The sequence below is a fragment of the Oratosquilla oratoria genome, chromosome 3 (assembly GCF_046742065.1).
Source record: "Oratosquilla oratoria isolate Oo_2021 chromosome 3, ASM4674206v1, whole genome shotgun sequence".
Taxonomy (NCBI): domain Eukaryota; kingdom Metazoa; phylum Arthropoda; class Malacostraca; order Stomatopoda; family Squillidae; genus Oratosquilla; species Oratosquilla oratoria.
The window spans coordinates 12,348,202-12,368,401 of record NC_134779.1 but is presented as its reverse complement, the minus strand read 5'-3'; the positions used below and the strand labels follow the sequence as shown (position 1 = coordinate 12,368,401).

At 40.2% G+C, this 20,200-nt stretch overlaps 1 protein-coding gene across 1 annotated transcript in view; it reads right to left on the bottom strand.

The window, feature by feature from the left end:
• Window positions 1-1,873: 1,873 nt before the first annotated feature.
• Window positions 1,874-20,200, bottom strand: part of LOC143020363 (tubulin beta-4B chain-like) — a 98,341-nt gene continuing 80,014 nt past the window's right edge. Inside the window, exons 6-9 of the mRNA XM_076176737.1 lie at window positions 12,029-12,168; window positions 9,657-9,842; window positions 9,026-9,146; window positions 1,874-3,006 (exon numbers count right to left, since the gene is read on the bottom strand). Of these exons, the coding sequence (XP_076032852.1) occupies window positions 2,788-3,006; window positions 9,026-9,146; window positions 9,657-9,842; window positions 12,029-12,168 (666 nt within the window). The 3' untranslated portion in view covers window positions 1,874-2,787. The remainder of the gene's footprint in view (window positions 3,007-9,025; window positions 9,147-9,656; window positions 9,843-12,028; window positions 12,169-20,200) is intronic.

Sequence of the window (20,200 nt, the reverse complement as noted above, 5' to 3'; positions counted from 1 at the left end):
GCCGATTAAATGAAGTGGCATTGCTGTGGATGTGCTGTGTCTTGCTACATTGCTTCTGACCCAGTGAAGTGGGCGAGATACAGGGATGACCTATCGTACAGGAGGAGCCAAGAAAAGAGGGAGGGAGGAGTGGTGAATGGGAGTGGAGTATGTGGGAATGAAATGGGTGGGAGTGGATTTATGTCTTTGACTTTGGCTACCTCCCTTGTAAAGGGGAAAAAGCTATTGGTATATGTATATGAATTTATGATCTGGGTGTACCCTTTAACCACTTCAGTACGAGTCAAATTCTCGTGTGCAGCATTGGCTGCCACATGTATGGTTCATCAAACTACAGGAGTCCCTCAAATAACGCGGGGGTGAGGTTCCTGAAATTACCGCGTATGACCAAATCCGCATATGCTGACTTTCCATATTAAATACCGAGAACCGTATGTGTGTGTGTGCGTGCGTGTGTGTGTATTCACTTAGTCTTTGGATCACGTGTTGGACTCGTGATCGACAGCTATTTCCCTCCTGGAAGAGAGCTCAGAGCTCGTAGGTCCGATCTATGGGTAATGCTATGACCTTGCACACACACACACCCCCAACTCCCCGCCCACGAGAGTTGGAGTAACACCCCTCAGCGCTGCGATACTGATATTATTTCAGCCCCGGGCGAGGATCGAACCCGGACCTCCGTAGTGGCAGGCCAGAGCTCTAACCACAGCGTATGTGTGTGTGTGCACGTGTATGTGGTGTATGTATGTGTTTGTGCGTATATACATGTGTGTGTATGTGGCGTATATGTGTATTTGGCGTATATACATGTGTGTGTGTATGTGGTGTATACACATGTGTGTGTATGTGGCATATGTATATGTGTGTGTATGTGGCGTACGTATGTGTGTGTATGGTGTGTGTGTGTGCGTGCATGCGTGTATGTGTCTGTGTTCACATGTACAAGTAAGCATGTACGTGCATGTGTCTGTGTTCATATTTGTTGTTGTACATGCCTGCGCATTCACAACATACACTGGTTGTCTAACGTGTCTACGTGTGCATGTCTACACGTGTGTAAGCATGTATATGTCTGTTTTTGATCTCCCAAACCACCACCGCCAGTAACAAGAACCTCATAAGAGAAATTAAGACACAACAAGCGCAGTCATTATCAGATTTATTAGTTGTGTGCCAAACGAAAGAAACATTACACTTCAACAGGTTAGGGCGGTAACATTTCACGATAGCACGGCACAGGTGGTGGAAGCGACAAGCTAAAGCTTGTTGGCTACCCCCCTACTCCCCTCCCTCCCTCCTGCATCAGTACCTGGAGGTTGACACGTAACCGCAGGCAGCCACCCACGGCTATCCCCTCGCCCCACACCCTTGTTTGAGCAGTTCCCAGTGTACATACTGACCGTGTTATATGAGGATCGACTGTATATGGTAAAATAGAAAGCAGTCACCACAATTGTTTGCGATGTTGCCGCGTGTGTGCGTATGCGTGCCCGACTCGCCGCGAATTTTAAAACGGTTCTCTACATTTGAGATGGTTTTGAAATAAAATCTGCGTATGATTGAACTCGTGTTATTCGAATCCGCGTTATTTGAGGGACTCCTGTACTTGCAATATGAAATATAAAGTCACTGCTTTATTACTCATTCCCTTTCACTGAGTAATAATAAATACAGAAAACATTATTAAATCAGTTCCCAGAATCCAGGGGTAACTCGTGTACAACTACAAAAAAATATATATAATCAAGACGTCGATGCCAGCATCCTTGTGTACCCACTCGCACCTCATGACTCCTACATAGGCGTCATCATACCAAAGTGATTAACTTAGCTTAGGCTTTTAGGATATATAATAGGAAAATAAGAACCAGAGTTGCATTTATATAATTTATTCAGTATTCAAACAAATGTCAATTTTAAAAATTATAGCTTATTCTAAGCAAAATAAGAAAAAATGTCTCAATTTTGTGTGAAGTGAAAAAATGAGAAAGCCAAACTATTGGCATTAAGACTAAAAACTGTACTGCAGTGACTAGTCATACCAATCATGCTTATTTTATAGCTTGTTCCTCGTGAGACAACTGAAAACTGTCTCAATAAGTACTGACAAGGTGAAGGGCAGGAGTAGGAAGTTGACTACTGTCATTCACTAACCAGCTATTGTCTTCATACTGATATATATTTTATACCAGGCTTGAGATTTGTCACCTTCACAAACCAGCTTCATTATTTATTTATTTATTTTTTTCTTCTTTTTTAACTAAAGTGGGGTGGGGGGTTAGATTTTTGCTTTTGAGGGTGGCCTACCATCACAGCTTGTAAATTTTTCTCGTTAATCTAAGTCTCACATTTGGCTAATCATGATTAATTTTATTCACCTAAACCTATTTTCATATAGGGTTTAGTAACTTAGGAAGATACTTGTTTCTTTATTTTCCATGCACATCCATTCTGTGACCTTAGATTCTAGCTGGCATCTAATAAGGGTGAGGGGATTTTGCCATGAGGCACTTTAGCTGGGTCCAAAGCTGACACTTCATGCTCAATGTGCTTAGTCAGCCAGGGTAAGAGGCTGTTACCATTGGGGAGTTAACTGAAACCTTCATATTTATTAAGCAGAACTGAAACCAATTCCACCACATTGGCACAACCATGTTTATGTACATTTCAACTTATTTCTATTTGGGTAATATATTTCTCCTCATAGGCAGTGATTAAAAGAAAGAAACTACTGCACTCCACTCAAGACCTCTTCACCTCATGTGAGACCTGCACTTCAAACCCACTTCATTGAACCTCCTCTTCAATAGGTTCTTCTTCAGGCTCTATTTCATCTGCAAACTCCTCATCCTCAGCTGAAGCCTCCTGGTACTGCTGATACTCAGAAACAAGGTCATTCATATTGGACTCTGCCTCAGTAAACTCCATCTCATCCATGCCTTCACCTGTGTACCAGTGCAAGAAGGCTTTGCGGCGGAACATTGCTGTAAACTGCTCGGAGATGCGCTGTTGAAAAGAGAAAAAGATGGAATTTTAATTGATACTCTTCATACTTTTATTTCAATTATATTCTCTTTTCCTCCCATCTACTGTCATATGTCTTTTCCAAGCCCATACATGCCACATATTAATCTGTTACATTCTCCCACAAACGGGTGGGAGTAGTTTCTATGCCTTTGTTTTTGGCTACCTCCTCTGTAAGGCAAAAAAGCCTTTGGTACATTCTCCCACAATCTCATTTTTTTGCTTCAGACAGTTAACATGTCACACACATCCCCTATCTTTTCTAAATCCCATCCCTCCTGTACCTTTGAGATAGCTTTTACACAATCCTCATGTTCTTCTATAAATAGTATGCTTGTCATATTTATTCTTCTATAGTTCTTACTCTCTTCTGTCTCCTTTAGCTCTACCCATAATCACTGTTGCAGGAGATACTAGAATGATTGGGATGGGTGAGGAAATTGTAAAACTGTTACCAAAGAGGAGGTGCAAACAGCACTGAAAGAGATGAAACCTGGATAAACACCTGGATTGAATGAGTGTCTTGTGGAATGTCTGACAGAGTGGAGTAGTAGTATTGGAGTAGCTGGTGAGATTATTCAATGTATATTTAAGAAAAGGAAGTACCTTTGTGGATTAGAGTGCATGTATATTCATTATACAAAGGGGAAATAAACAAGTATGAATGTAGTAGTTTTAGAGGGATTAGTCTGTTGAGTGGTTGGTAAGGTGTATTAATCTGAGTTGATTGACAGGATTAGGAATCAAAGGGAATTAATGGGGAGGAGCAATGAGGATTCACAAAAGAAAAAGGTTATATGAATAAAGTTTTTGTCTTTAGACAACTATCTAAGAAGTATTTAGCAAAAGATAAGGATGGTTTTGGGATATTTTATGGACTTGTGAAAGTTTATGATAGGGTTGAAAGAGAAGAACTGTGGAACATGTTACACATGGAATAGGGTAAATATGTTTAAAGATGATAAATTTTTTTTACATGAATAATAGAGTATGTGTGATGGCCAGGAATGGAGAGAATGGATGGTCTGAGATCCTCTTTTGCCTTGAGTGTGCAGGAAAATATTATTTCCAGTTCCTTCATTCCTTCACTTTGTCCTATTTTGTCACTTTCAACTACATGTGGGAATATGATGGTGGCATACTTTTACTCCTCAACACTGAAGCCTAAGAGATTGAAGATGTGGAGATGTATGAGTAGTAAATGAGATATATAAAGGTGGCAGGAGAAAGGAGGGGAAAAAGTAAAAAAGTGGCTCAGCATTCTTCACTAGGGATGAACCACTTCCCAACATTCAACACAGTTCCTTGTTACATAATGATCCTTACTAAAAAGGGAAAAAAATAAGTGTCGACTACAACTCTCAAGCAATATACAATTAATTGTACAGTGGTACAGATGAGAGTATAAGGGAAGAGATATGTGGTATGTTTGTGAGAAGAAAGATGAATGTGTTGGCTTTGAGTGAAACTAAGCTGAAAGGGAAGGGCGAGAGTAAGTTTGGGAGTGTAAGTGGGAGGTTATCAGGAGTGAAGAGAGGGTGAGGGAGGGAAGGGGTGGCTATACTAGTAAGTGAAGAGATAGGTAAACATGTAGTGGAGTGGAAGGAGGTTTCCTCAAGGATAATGTGGATGAAGGTGAAACTGGGAAGGGAGACGTGGGTTTTTGTAAGTGCATATGGGCCTGGCAGTGAGAAGAGCGTAGAAGAAAGGGAGGTTTCTTTGATAGATTTAAATGAGTGCATAGAGGAATTAGGGAGAAATATCAATGTAATAGTACTGGGAGACCTTAATGCTAGGGTAGGAAATGATCCAATTGATGGAGTGGTTGGGAAATGTGATGAGCCAATTGATGGAGTGGTTGGGAAATGTGGAGTTCCAGGAAAGAATCAGTGGAAAGTTGATTGGTGGAAATGTGTCTAGAAAGAGAGTTGATGATAGCAAATACAGTGTTTCGGAAGAAAGTCGAGCATAAGTACACATGGGAGAGGTGGAGGGAAGGGTGGTAGATAGAGCATTAATGGACTATGTAGTGGTAAATAGGATTATGATAGGAAGAGTTAAGGATGTACATGTGCTAAGGGGAGAGGGTGGTGGAATATCAGATCATTTTTTGGTGGAAGGTAAGTTGAGAGTGGAGGATAGATGGAGAAAAAGGAAAGGGACAAAAGGTAGGGAGGTGCTTAGAGTGAACTCTTTAAATGAAAAGGAAAAGGAGGAGTACAAGAAGAAGCTGAAGGAGGAGTGGGAGGGAGTGAAGGATAGAGTAGAGCTAGGTGTGGAGGAGGAATGGGGATGGTTCAAGGAGGGAGTCACAAAGTGTGCAAAGATGGTGTGTGGAACAAGAAGGACAGGAGGAAATTGAAGAAAGGGTAGTGAATGGTGGGATGAGGAAACAAAGAAGGTTGAAGAAGAGAAGAAACAAGCTTTCACAGATTGGTTACAAAATAGGATGAGGGAGTCATATGAGAGGTACAAAGAAAAGAAAAGAGAAGTAAAGCAAAAAGGTAAAGGAGACAAAGAGGAGAGCAGATGTGAAGTGGGGTAAGAGTATGACAGAAAATTTTGAAAGTAATAAAAAGATGTTTTGGAAAGAAGTTAAGAGAGGAAGAGGAGGCGAATCGAGTAGAGAAGAAAAGGTAAAAGGTGCAGATGGAGAGATGATAATGGAAGAGAAGGCAGTAAGGGGAAGATGGGCAGAATATTTTAGGGAGTTGCTAAATGTGTAGGAGGATAGGGAGGGAAAGATATCTGCAGTGGGAAATGCTAAGAAAATGAGAGTGAGGAAAATGGAGGAGAAATAAGGAAGGATGAAGTGAAGGCAGTTGTTAAGATGATGAAAGCAGGTAAGGCACCTGGTCTGGATGGATGCCATGCAGAATGTCTAAAAAAAGAAGGTACAGTGATGGTGGACTGGCTGGTGAGGTTATTTAATGTTTGCTGGAGAGAGGGTAGAGTGCCGGAGGACTGGAGGAGTGCCTGTATAGTTCCACTTTACAAGGGAAAAGGGGACAAGTGTGAATGTAGTAGTTTCAGAGGGATTAGCTTGTTAAGTGTAGTTGGGAAGGCTTATGGGAGGATCTTGATTGAGAGGAACAGAGGGAGTAATTGGTGAGGAACAGTGTGGATTTAGGACAGGTCGAGGTTGTGTAGATCAGATTTTTGTGGTAAGAAAGATATGTGAGAAAGCTATAGGAAAGGGGAAGGATGTTTTTTGGGCCTTTATGGACCTGGAAAAGGCTTACTACAGGGTAGACAGAAAGGCACTGTGGGAGGTTTCGTGGATATACGGGATAGGAGGAAAGCTTCTAGGAGCTGTCAAGAGTTTTTATGAGAGTAGTAGAGCTTGTGTCAGGATTAGAAATGGAGAGAGTGAGTGGTTCAAGGTAAAGGTGGGACTTTGTCAAGGATGCGTTATGTTGCCCTGGCTGTTCAACTTATACATGGATGGGGTAGTGCGAGAGGTAAATGCAAGGGTAGAGGGTCAGGGATTGGAGATGGTTAAAGAAAATGGAGAAAAGTGGGAGGTGAGCCAGCTGTTGTTTGCGGATGACACTGCGCTTGTGGCAGGATTGGAGGAGGGATTGAGGAAGTTGGTGACAGAGTTTGGGGGAGTGTGTGATAGAAGAAAGCTAAAGATAAATGTGGGTAAAAGTAAGGTGATGAGATGTACAAGGGGTGAAAGTGGCAGTAGACTGGAAGTGAGCATTAACCCCTTCCATACAGTGCCGCATACGTAGGCGGCATGAGGAGCAAGTGGATACGCGAGGCTGCCATATCGGCGTCTTGATTATATTTATTGTAGTTGCCCCTGCGTAATGACATACTCTCTAAACTGTCTTCATCACATTTTCTATGGTTATCAAAATTCACGGGTGAAAGAGAGAACGATTGATATAAGCGGTGACTATATTTTATGATGCGAGTATTATTACGACACATCGTACGTCTGGCAGCTAATGCTGCCCGCGAGATTTTGGCCCATACTGAAGAGGTTAAGGGACAGCGACTGGAGGAAGTGGATAGTTTTAGATACTTGGGTGCAAAGGTGGCGGGAAAAGGTGGAGTGAAGGTGGAGGTAGAATGTAGATTGAGAGAAGTGAGTAAATACCTTGGTGGATTAAAAAGTGTAATGAGGAATAGACATTTGGGAATGGATGCTAAGAGGAGACTATATGAAGGAGTGATTGTGCCAACAGCACTGTATGGGGCAGAAACATGGAACATAAGTGAGGAAGAGAGAAGGAGTTTGAATGTATTTGAGATGAGGTGTCTGAGAAGTATGATAGGGGTTACTAGGCTGGATAGAGTGAGAAATGAGGTGAGGAGGAGAACAGGGGTGGAAAGGGGGTTGGGAGATAGGGTTGATGAAAGAGTATTAGGATGGTTTGGACACATGGAAAGAATGAGTGAAGAAAGACTAGTAAAAGTGGTATGGAAGGCAGATGTGGAGGGAGTGAACATGAAGGGACGTCCTAGGATGAGGTGGATGGATGGAGTGAAGGGGGCTTTCCGGAAGAGGAGAATGTCTGTTGAGGAAGGACGGGAGAGGACAGAAGACAGGGGTGAATGGAGAATGGTTGAATATGGATGATGTTGTGATGCATGAGGTGGAATGGGCAGGGGAATGGGTGGTGAGGTAGTATGTGTGAGCAAAATTTGACGCAGCCTGAAGGGATTTCTCCCCATCTTCTCCTTTATGCATGGGGGGACGGAGAGGGGGGTCGCTGATTTAATGAAGCGGCCTTGCTATGGATGTGCTGTGTCTTGCGACACTGCTTCTGACCCAGGGCAGTGGACAAGGTGCAGGGATGACCCATCATACAGGAGGTGCTAAGATAAGAGGGAGGGTGGAGGGGTGTGGAGTGTATTCAGGGGTGGAATGGGTGGGAATGATTTTATGCCTTTTCCTTTTTGGCTACCTCCATTGTAAGGGGGAAAAAGCCTTGGTATATGTATGTATGCATTTCTTGCCTTCATTCTCACTGTCAGTATATGTTGACAGATGTATGATATACCTTTCTAAAATGTTATATATGTACATATACCAACAGCTTTTTCCCCCTTACAAGGGAGGTAGCCAAAGTCAAAGGCATTATTCCACTCCCACCCATTTCATCCTCACATACTCCACTCCCATTCACCACCCCTCCCTCCCTCTTTTCTTGGCTCCTCCCACTCCACTGGGTCAGAAGCAATGTAGCAAGACACAGCACATCCACAGCAAGGCCACTTCATTTAATTGATGTCCCTACCCCTCTCTGTCCCTTCATGCAGAAAAAGAGAAGATGGGGAGAAATCCCTTCAGGATGCGTCAAAATATCATTTACACACTCCCTCATTCCCCCATCCCCCATCCACTCCTTTCCATGCATTACAGCATGATCATTCTCCATTCACCCCTATCTTCTGTTTTCTCCCTTCTCAACAGGGAATTTTATATAAATAAGAAAAACATCAAATGTAAATGTCAAAAAGAAAGCTAGTATTACACAATGTCCCTTTAAATAGGGGCATCGCCTGCTCAAAACACTTAGAAAATTAATTAAAAATAATAAATGGTGCTATATGACACTCTTACTTCACCAGTACACTGTGCATACTTCAAATTATTTTTCCACAAGTTTTCAAAAAAATTTAAAAGAAAAGAAAAGAAAAGAAGAAAAAAAAAAGTTTACGAACATCCTTAACCTCTTCAATATGAGTCAAATATTCATGCACACATGTTGCCTGATGTGCAATGATGCATCACAATACGTGCATTACAAAACAAAGTTACTGCTGCTATATTCATTCTCTTTCACCCTAAATACATAACATCACAAAAAAACGTGATCGGGCCTTCACAGAATATGGGGTCACTCAGCTACAACTACAAAATATAATCAGGAAGCTGATGCTAGCATCCTCGTATACCCCACTCGGGGCTCATGATATATACATAGGTATCATCATATTCAAGAGGTTAAGTATTGCAAGCAGACATGAATAGACTTGACTTTACCTTAAAAATTTCCTGGATAGCAGTTGAATTACCAATGAAAGTGGCAGACATCTTAAGACCTTGTGGAGGAATGTCACACACAGCCACTTTCACATTGTTCGGGATCCATTCCACGAAGTAACTGATGGGAAGATTAACTCTAAACATTATGCATGCTTCACATGTGAATCTTGAAGGAACAAAACCAAGATCTCCAGTTTCACCATTGGCCATAGGAAATGTGAGGTGTAAAGAGATCAAAGGCCCCAGTAATGACATTCAGTGCATGAAGCTGCCAATGTACAGTCCTTGTGGTTGCAATAATTGTCAATTATAATTATACTCTAGATAATGTGATTGATGATGATATGGTTTAACATCACAAAACTCAACCTATAAGGAGGCTAGGACAGTGTCCCTTTACAGAGGACTTTGTAGCATGGAATTTAATGAACCATGCCTTTGGTTCAACTCACTAGTAGAAGAGTTCAAACTGCCATCACCTTGACCTCCACCACAAGTAGCAAAGCCCTATCCCACTTGGTCATCGAGCATCCTCCAAATAGTGCAAGTTCTCGTTTCATTTAAACTCCTATTAGATACAATACCCAAGACACACATAAATCCATTAGAAAAGGCCAAGCAAACTTACCAAGAGTTTTTATTTTGGACAGAAAGCATTTGCTCATCAACCTCCTTCATGGACATCTTGCCTCTGAAGATGGCAGCAACTGTGAGGTACCGGCCATGCCTTGGGTCACACGCAGTCATCATATTCTTGGAGTCGAACATCTGCTGTGTCAGTTCTGGCACTGTCAGGGATCGGTACTGTTGTGATCTGCCAGTGAGAAATACATCATGAGGTTCTCCTTGGGTAAAAGGTACTTTGGAGGCCAAAAACAGTTACCTCCAGGGTGTCCTAAAAGTCTAGACACACATGGAATATAACTATTCATAATTAACAGCTGTGGTCATGTGGAATGGTCTTTTCATTGTCTTTTCGTTCACTATACCTTAGCCCCCAGACTTCTCTTTTTGGGGTTTGCTAAAGGAAGCATACAAATTAAAATCCAAGATAAAAGACACATAAGGGGACACTTATGTGCCCAGACTTTAGGGACACTGTATTTCATGTTCAGGTAGGCATATCAAATGGCAGCTAGGGTACAAGGACCACTAAGTTCATGGATAAAGGGTGCTGATATTTTATTTTATTTTATTTGTGAGAAGTACTATATACTGTGCTCGTCAAATGTATGTGGCCCCTGCCCCTTTCAGCCGCATATTTATGAAGAAAATAGGAAGGCATTATCTGTGGTGAAATTATGTAGACAGAATGTATCTGGCAACCCCTGCTGTCATGCTGGGCCAATAGAATGGAATGTGAGGGAGATCCCAGCCAGTCACTCCCATGCTGCCATGGGAAGAGCATTTACAGGTAAACTCTCTCTTTGGGACCTTGCCTTTTTTCATACTGGCTTTCTTCATTTCCTTGGGGGTCTGTATCATCACCATGCCCCCTACATAGGAATCAGCTAAAGATATAATTGCCCAAATCATTGGACTAAAGAAGGCAGGCCATAGAACTAAAGAAATCAGTGAAATGTTGAAGATGTACAAGTCCAAAGTCAAGAGTATATGGTGTGATTTTGGGATGGAGGATAGCTGGAAATACCATCCCAGAAACCTAGGATAGTGCATCCTAAGAAGACTTCTCCAGAAGTTTTGATCATAAAGCATTCTTTATAGTCAAATCCACTGACAAAAACAAAATCTCTGAAAGAAGTCTTCTTAGGACCCCCTGTACCAGGTTACTGGAATGGTATCTCCAGCCCTCCTCCCTCCCGAAACTGCACTATGTATCTCTTGACTTTGGAGTTGGCCACCTTCAATCTTTCACTGATTTCTTTAGTTCCATTGCCTGCCTTCTTTATTCCAATAATTTGGGCAAATATATATTTACTTAATTCCTTTGTAGGGGCCATGGTGATGATACACCCTAGAGAAATGAAGAAAGCCAGTGTGAAAAAGGCAAGGTCCTAAAGAGAGGGGTTACCTGTAAATGTTCTTCCCATGGAAGCATGGGAGCAACTGGCTGGGTTCTCCCTCATGTTCCACTCTGTTGGCCCAGCATGATAGCAGGGGGTTGCCAGATACATCCTATCTACATAATTTCACTTCAGAAAATGCCTTCCTATTTTTGTAATAAATATGCAGCCACAAGGGGTAGGCACTGCATATTTTTGATGAATACTAGTTATATTAAAAGGATGCTTCCCTCTTGTATGAAAGGTAGCCAGCTATGGCAAACCCTCCATCCATCCAACACCCACTTACTTTCTCTTTTATCTTAGCTCCTTGTGGATGAAGGGCTATTCTAAGTTGGTCATTCTAAAAGAATTTTCAATTTTTATCATAATGAACTGCTTGTCCATTTATAATCAATAAACACAAACAATTCTGCATTTGTATACTGCACCTAAACTTGCTGGATATTTTAATGGTAACTTTGTACTGAACAAAATACAGTAAATATAGAAATAATGTTTTGTAGCAAAGTAGTAAAAGAAATAGAGTTATAAACAAATTAATGACAGTGGCTGTTGAAACAAATGCAGCCTGTTGACTGATCACTGGCCTTTGATATAAACAAACAACACACAATTACTATATCTAATGATAGATATGCATCATGCTTGTAATTTGTATGCACAGTGATCCCATACAACAGAATTTCTTCCCCTACCCCTCCCATGCTAAATTCAGCAACATGAAAGTTTGAATTATTTTTGTTTAAAAATATAGTACTAGGGATTGCTGGTAATCTATTTTGCCATGAGTAGCGACATGATTCATGTCCCACCCCTACCATGCTAAACAAAGCAAAATAAGTTACCATCATAAATAGTTAGTCTACTTATTATTTAAGTGGTTGAGTGAATGCCTGGTAGATTGGTTAGTTGATTGGATTATCCCCCAGTTAACTGATTGATGAATTGACTGACAACTGAATGATTCATGTACCCTCTGGCTGTGAGTGGAGCAAAGCCTGGCATGAAGAAGTGGAGGCGAGGGAAGGGCACCATGTTGACTGCCAGTTTGCGTAAGTCAGCATTCAGCTGTCCAGGGAACCGCAAACATGTCGTCACACCAGACATGGTTGACTGTAAGACAAGAACATATATGTATTTACTTAACAGGAATTCACACACTGGTATACAATGTATACATGCACACTGTACACACACACATACACACACTTCAACATAAAAAAATGTAGCATAATGGAATTTGGAAAAGGTAAAAATAGAGTTTTGGGTCAATATAAAATTGGAAAGAAGTCAAAAAAATAAACTCAGAGAGGGACCTAGGAGTAATCATCTCAAGTGACTTGACACCTGACAAACATGTAAATAAATTATTTGGAGAGACTTACAACTTAAGATCAATGAAAGTGGCCTTTGACTACATAGATGAGATGGTTAAAAAAATAATTGTTACACTGATGAGACTGAAATTAGAATATGCTGTATCAATGTGGGCACCTAGCACAAAAAAGAACCCAAGAAAATTGGAAAGAATACAAAGAGCAGCGACAAAAATGGCACCCACACTGTCAAATCTGACATATGAACAAAGATTGGAGATATTACAGTTGTCAACACTAGAGCAGAGAAGGGAAAGAGGCAATTTGTTGACCATTTTCAGAATTATGAAAGGGATGGAAGTTCTTGATAGAGACGACCTATTAAAGTGGGACAAAAGAGAAACAAGAGGAAACGAAAAGAAACTAAAGCCAGTTACAGAAGAGACCTGAAAAATAAAATAAAAATAAAAGTTTCCCACATAGTGCTCGATGTCTGGAACAAAATGAACAGAGAAACAGTGAGTGCCAGAACTATACACGATTTTAAGAACAAACTTCATGTGGAGAGATACGAAAATGGGTCACTACGAGCATAGCTCTAGTCCCGTAAAATACAACTAGATAAATACAACTAGGTAAATACACACACACACAGATTTGATAAGGTACCATACAAAAAGCTAATAAGAAAAATAGAGTCAATAGGTGGCGTCAGAGGAAAATTATTGGAATGGATGAAAGACTTCCTGACTGGGAGGAAAATGAGAGTAGTAATTAGAGATAAATTCTCAAATTGGGACGAAATGATAAGTGGTGTCCTGCAGGGATCAGTGCTGGCCCCAATCATGTTTGCCATATACATAAATGACATGGATGAAGGAGTACAGTGTTATATGAATTTCTTTGCAGATGACGCAAAATACGAAAGAAAGTAAGAACGGAGGAAGATTGCAACTCATTACAACAAGACTTGGACAATCTGGAAATGGACTCAAAAGTGGGATGTGAAATTTAATATCAAGAAATGTAGTATAATGGAATTTGGAAAAAGTTAAAACAGAATATTGAGAGATTATAAAATTGGTGAAGAGGTCAAAAAAGTAAACTTGGAAAAAGACCTTGGAGTGATGATCAGCAAAGACATGACACCAGACAAACATATTAATAGTCGGAGAAACCTACAATCTATTGAGGTCAATAAAAGTGGCATTTGTCTATTTGGATGAGGAAATGATAAAAAAAAAAAAAAAAAAAAAAAAAAAAAAAAAATTAAAACTACACTAATAAGACCAAAACTTGAGTATGCAGCAACACTATGGACACCCAGTACCAAAAAGAAGATAAAGAAATTAGACAGAATACAAAGAACAACAACAAAACTGGCACCAACTCTTTCCAAAATGACATATGAACAAAGACTGTCCAAATTAGAATTACCAACTCTGGAGCAAAGAAGGAAAAGTGGAGACCTACTATCTATAGAATTATGAAAGGAATGGAAATCTTAGATAAGAATGATTTATTGAAATGGGACAATGGAAAAACAAGACACGAAAAGAGACTCAAAAAAGATAATTACAGAAGAAATCTGAAAAAAAAAGAGCTTCCTAAACAGAATGATAGATACCTGGAACAAATTAGACAAAGAAACTGTGTGTGGAAACACTATTCAAGATTTTAAGAAAAAAAAATTGATGCTAAATGATACAAAGACAGGGCATCATGAGCATAGCTCCTTTCCTGTATAATACAACTAGGTAAATACACACACGCCGGCCACAGAACCAACAACACCTTCATCGCTGTGCCCCAAAGATGAGGATAAACAACGAAAAAGGAAACCTGGTTTGTACTGTATGGGAGGGGAGAAACTGTAGGTGTCCGAAATGATATCTCTGCAGTGGAAGTTAAATGTATTATTGGTTTGAAGTTGTTGTTCAAATCAGAGTCATCTAGTGGCGCCATACCAGACCACAATGTAAACAATCTTTACGAGACTCCTGCGACCATGAGGGTATATCACAATGATGCTTTTTCAGGATTCAGTAGGTATGAAAGGAGGAGTGTAAGTCGAATCTTAGAGATAGAGATGGAAATGAGCAAAAATAGGATATGGTGGGAGAATAAAATTATGGACTTAAGAAATGAAATTGTTGGACTATTGGATTGCTTAGCGCAAGCTAACATTGAAATTTCCGACCTGAGGAAAACTAACTTGGATCTAAGGAACAAAATTAAGGAATTGAAAAAGGATATAAGAGAGCTGAAGAGTGATAATTAAAACAAGTGAATTAATGATACTACCAATAGCAAAAACTTAAAAAAAGAGGTAAACAACAAAATACAAGAAATGACTGAAATAATCAAAGAGAACTTAGGTGAGGAAAGTATCCAAAAGATTAAGAAATGGAAGGAAAACATTGAAAATAAAGAAATTTATTTCAAAGAAACAGTCCAACAACAAATGCAGGAAAATGCAAAAACCACAATTATCCAAGTAATTAATGAAAAAGCAGTGGATAGGAAAAAATGTATTGTGGTATATGAACTAAAAGAAAAACATGGTCTGGTGAGGTACATGAGAGAAAAAGAAGAAAAAGTGACAGCAATAGCAATCCTAAAAGAAATTCAGGATGGAGCCCAAGATGCACGGAAAGACATAGGCGATGTATATAGGATTGGTCACTATTCTAAGGATAGAAATCGACCCCTAAAGATAAAACTAAGATCACAAATGGTAGTAGAAGACATATTTGAAAAAGTAGGTAATTTGGCAAGGAGTGAAAAGTACAATAAGATATGGATAAAAAGAGAAATGAGTATTGAGGAATTAGAAAAAGAGAAGACACTAAGAGAGGAAGCAAAGGAAAAAAAACATGAAGATAACAGACACAGAAAGCAAGGAATTCTATTGGAGAGTAATTGACACAAGACTGAGGAAATGGTACATCAGAATGGGCAAACCAAAGACAGGAAAAAAATATATATATATATATATGGTGAAAGAATTTTTTTTACAGTAGCCTATACCAACATCGACGGAGACATAATGGGAATTGTGGAGATTAAACTAAGGGGTGAAATACCATCCATCGATGTTGGACATGGACTATACAATTACTGGATTAAAAACAGAGACAAGAAACAGGGAGGAGGAATCGTGGTCTTGGCCAAGAAAAACTAGAATGTGACAAAAATTGCGGAGGGCAAAGGTAATGTAGAACTGATCATGATAAAAGTCAAAGACAAGAGCATGAAAAGTAGAAAGTTTGTGGTGACTTGTGTGCCCCCAAATATGAACGCTTAGAAAGAGAACGAGCATATAAAAATGCTATAAGATAAAAGGCAATCTTTAAATGAGATACTAATGGGCGGGGGTAATCTGGTAATTATGGGGGACTTCAATTCCAAAGAAATTTGTTGGGAGAACATGACAGTGAGAGGAGAAGACTTGTGGTGTGATGTACTCCTGGACATGACCATGGAATATACAATGACTCAGTAGGTCAGTGAAAACACCAGATACAGAAATAACGAGGAGCCGTCGAAACTAGATTTAATATTTACAACAGATTGGTTACAAAATAAGACGAGGGAGTCATATGAGAGGTACAAAGAAAAGAAAAGAAGTAAAGCAAAAGGTAAAGGAGGCAAAGAGGAGAGCAGTTGTGAAGTGGGGTAAGAGTATGACAGAAAATCTTGAAAGTAATAAAAAGATGTTTTGGAAAGAAGTTAAGAGAGGAAGAGGAGGCGAATCAAGTAGAGAAGAAAAGGTAAAAGGTGCAGATGGAGAGATGATAATGGAAGAGAAGGCAGTAAGGGGAAGATGGGCAGAATATTTTAGGGAGTTGCTAAATGTGAAGGAGGATAGGGAGGGAAAGATAGTTGCAGTGGGAAATGCTAAGAAAATGGCTGTGATGAGTGAGGAAAATGGAGGAGAAATAAGGAAGGATGAAGTGAAGGCAGTTGTTAAGATGATGAAAGCAGGTAAGGCACCTGGTCTGGATGGATGCTATGCAGAATGTCTAAAAAAAGGAGGTACAGTGATGGTGGACTGACTGGTGAGGTTATTTAATGTTTGCTGGAGAGAGGGTAGAGTGCTGGAGGACTGGAGGAGTGCCTGTATAGTTCCACTTTACAAGGGAAAAGGGGACAAGTGTGAATGTAGTAGTTTCAGAGGGATTAGCTTAAGTGTAGTTGGGAAGGCTTATGGGAGGATCTTGATTGAGAGGATTAGGAGAGGAAGAGAGGGAGTAATTGGTGAGGAACAGTGTGGATTTAGGACGGGTAGAGGTTGTGTAGATCAGATCTTTGTAGTAAGACAAATATGTGAGAAAGCTATAGGAAAGGGGAAGGATGTTTTTTGGGCTTTTATGGATCTGGAAAAGGCTTACGATAGTGTAGACAGAAAAGCACTGTGGGAGGTTCTGCAGATATATGGGATAGGAGGAAAGCTTCTAGGAGCTGTCAAGAGTTTTTATGAGAGTAGTAGAGCTTGTGTTAGGATTAGAAATGGAGAGTGAGTGGTTCGAGGTAAAGTTGGGACTTCATCAAGGATGTGTTATGTCACCCTGGCTGTTCAACTTATACATGGATGGGGTAGTGCGAGAGGTAAATGCAAGGGTAGTGGGTCAGGGATTGGAGATGGTTAAAGAAAATGGAGAAAAGTGGGAGGTGAGCCAGCTGTTGTTTGCTGATGACACTGCGCTTGTGGCAGGATCAGAGGAGGGATTGAGGAAGTTGGTGACAGAGTTTGGGAGAGTGTGTGATAGAAGAAAGCTGAAGATAAATGTGGGTAAAAGTAAGGTGATGAGATGTACAAGGGGTGAAAGTGGCAGTAGACTGGAAGTGATCATTAAAGGAGAGCGACTGGAGGAAGTGGATAGTTTTAGATACTTGGGTGCAAATGTGGCAGCAAATGGTGGAGTGAAGGTGGAGGTAGAATGTAGATTGAGAGAAGCGAGTAAATGCCTTGGTGGATTGAAGAGTGTAATGAGGAATAGACATTTGGGAATGGATGCTAAGAGGAGACTGTATGAAGGAGTGATTGTGCCAACAGCACTGTATGGAGCAGAAACATGGAACATAAGAGAGGACGAGAGAAGGAGTTTCAATGTGTTTGAGATGAGGTGTTTGAGAAGTATGATAGGGGTTACTAGGCTAGATAGAGTGAGAAATGAGGTGAGGAGAAGAACAGGGGTGGAAAGGGAGTTGGGAGATAGGGTTGACGAAAGAGTATTAGGATGGTTTGGACACATGGAAAGAATGAGTGAAGAAAGACTAGTAAAAGTGGTATGGAAGGCAGATGTGGAGGGAGTGAACATGAGGGGACATCCTAGGATGAGGTGGATGGATGGGGTGAAGGTGGCTTTGGGGAAGAGGGGAATGTCTGTTGAGGAAGGACAGGAGAGGACAGAAGACGGGTGAATGGAGAATGGTTGTATATGGATGATGTTGTGATGCACGAGGTGGAATGGGTGGGGGGATGGGGGGTGAGGTAGTATGTGTGAGCAAAATTTGACGCAGCCCGAAGGGATTTCTTCCCATCTTCTCCTTTTATGCATGGGGGGACGGAGAGGAGGGGTCGCCGATTTAATGAAGCGGCCTTGCTGTGGATGTGCTGTGTCTGGCGACACTGTTTCTGACCCAGGGCAGTGGAAAAGGTGCAGGGATGACCCGTCATCCAGGAGGTGCTAAGATAAGAGGGAAGGTGAAGGGGTGTGGAGTGTATTCAGGGATGGAATGGGTGGGAATGATTTTATGCCTTTTCTTTTTTGGCTACCTCCATTGTAAGGGGGGAAAAATCCTTGGTATATGTATGTACAACAGAACCTGAAATTGTGGATAAAATCCAATACAAGACACCAATTTGAAAGAGTGACCATATATTAAGACTGAACTAAAGGAAGAAATATACATGGAGAGAAATAAAAAGCATAGGAAAGGAAGATTTATGTACATCAAAATGGACTTTGGAAAACTAAAAATAATTCTTCCAGAATGCAAATTGGGAAAAAGTTTACATGGAAGAGACAAAAGTGGAAGAGAAATGGGATATCTTGATGGAAAATTACAATGAAGGGGTGAATAGGTACATACCAAGACAGAAGCTAGAGAGTGTACATTAAATGCTGGTTCAACAGAAGATGCAGTGAGGTAAACGATAGTAGGGAGAGAGCATGGAAAAGATGGAGAAAAGATAAAAAAAAAAAACTGGAAAATGGCAAGTATATATAAACTATAGAAATGAGTATATCAAAATGTGAAGATAGGAAAAAAGGAACCATGAAAAGGGCATTATAGGTAAATACAACGAGCAACCCAAGCTATTCTATCGATACGAGAATGGTAAAACTATACAAAGGGAATATAGAATACACAGAAGATTTAGAAATTGCTGAAGTCATGAATAATCACTTCAAATCTGTTTTCACTAGAGAGAAGGCACAAGATTGGGACGAAGGTAATGAAAGGTAATCTCCCCCATGAGCGAGATGATAATAACACAAAAAGAAATAATGGAACATCTATCAAACCTTGATGTCAGGAAATCACATGGCCCGGACGGAATTGCATATTGGATTCTAAAAGAATGCAAAGAAGAACTAATGGACAAAATACATAAGTTGCTCACTTAAAGAAGGAAAAATACCAAAAGACTGGAAAAATGCTAACATTGTACCAATATATAAAGGAGGAAACAAGGAAGAACCAACTAACTACAGGCCAGTCTCACTAACTAGCACTATAGCCAAAATTTGTGAGAAAATCATCAAGAATAGATGGGTAAAACACCTGGAAGACAACAATATAATACACCCAAGACAATTTGGGTTCAGACAAGGAAGATCATGTACCACAAACTTAATATGTTTCTACTCAAGATTAATAGACATAGTGGAAGAAAGGAATGGATGGGCTGATTGTGCCTTCCTGGACTTACAAAAAGCCTTTGACAAAGTACCACACAAAAAATTATTTAAAAAACTGGAACATATAGGAGGGATATAAGGGAACCTACTAAAATGGATGGAAGACTTCCTGATTGGTAGAAAGATGAGAGTAGTGCTCAGAGAAAAATATTCAGGTTGGAAAGAGGTGATCAGTGGAGTACCGCAAGGATTTGTATTGGCTCCAATAATGTTTGCTATTTGTGAATGACATGGATGATGATGTGAAATGTTACATGAGCTTCATTGCAGACAATGCCAAACTGTTAAGGAAAGTAAAAACTGAAAAGGATTGTGAATCACTGCAGGAAGACTTGAATAAGGTATGGAACTGGAGTCAGAAATGGGAATGGACTTGAGTATTAACAAGTGTAGCATAATGGAGTTTGGAAAAAGTAAAAACAGAATATCAGGACTATATAAAATTGGAACCATGGAGGTAAAGAAGGAGAGATCCAAAAAAGATTTGGGTGTAATTATCTCAAACGACTTGTCCTTTGATAATCAGATAAACAAAATTGTTGGAGAATCCTACAACTTGCTAAGATCAATAAAAGTGGCATTTACATATTTGGACGAAGAAATTATTAAAAAATATTGATCACACTGATAAGGCCTAGACTAGAATATGTGGCGACATTGTGGTCACCTAGTACCAAAAAGAATATAAAGAAATTAGGAAGAATCCACAGTGCAGCCACAAAAATGACACCTGCACTTTCAAACTTGTCATATGAGGAAAGATTGGCTAAACTGGAGTTACCGCCTCTGGAGCAAAGAAGAGAGGTGACCTACTGACCATTTACAGACTCATGAAGGCCACTGAAATACTCGACAGAGAGGACTTGCTAAACTGGGACAAGAGAAACACAAGAGGAC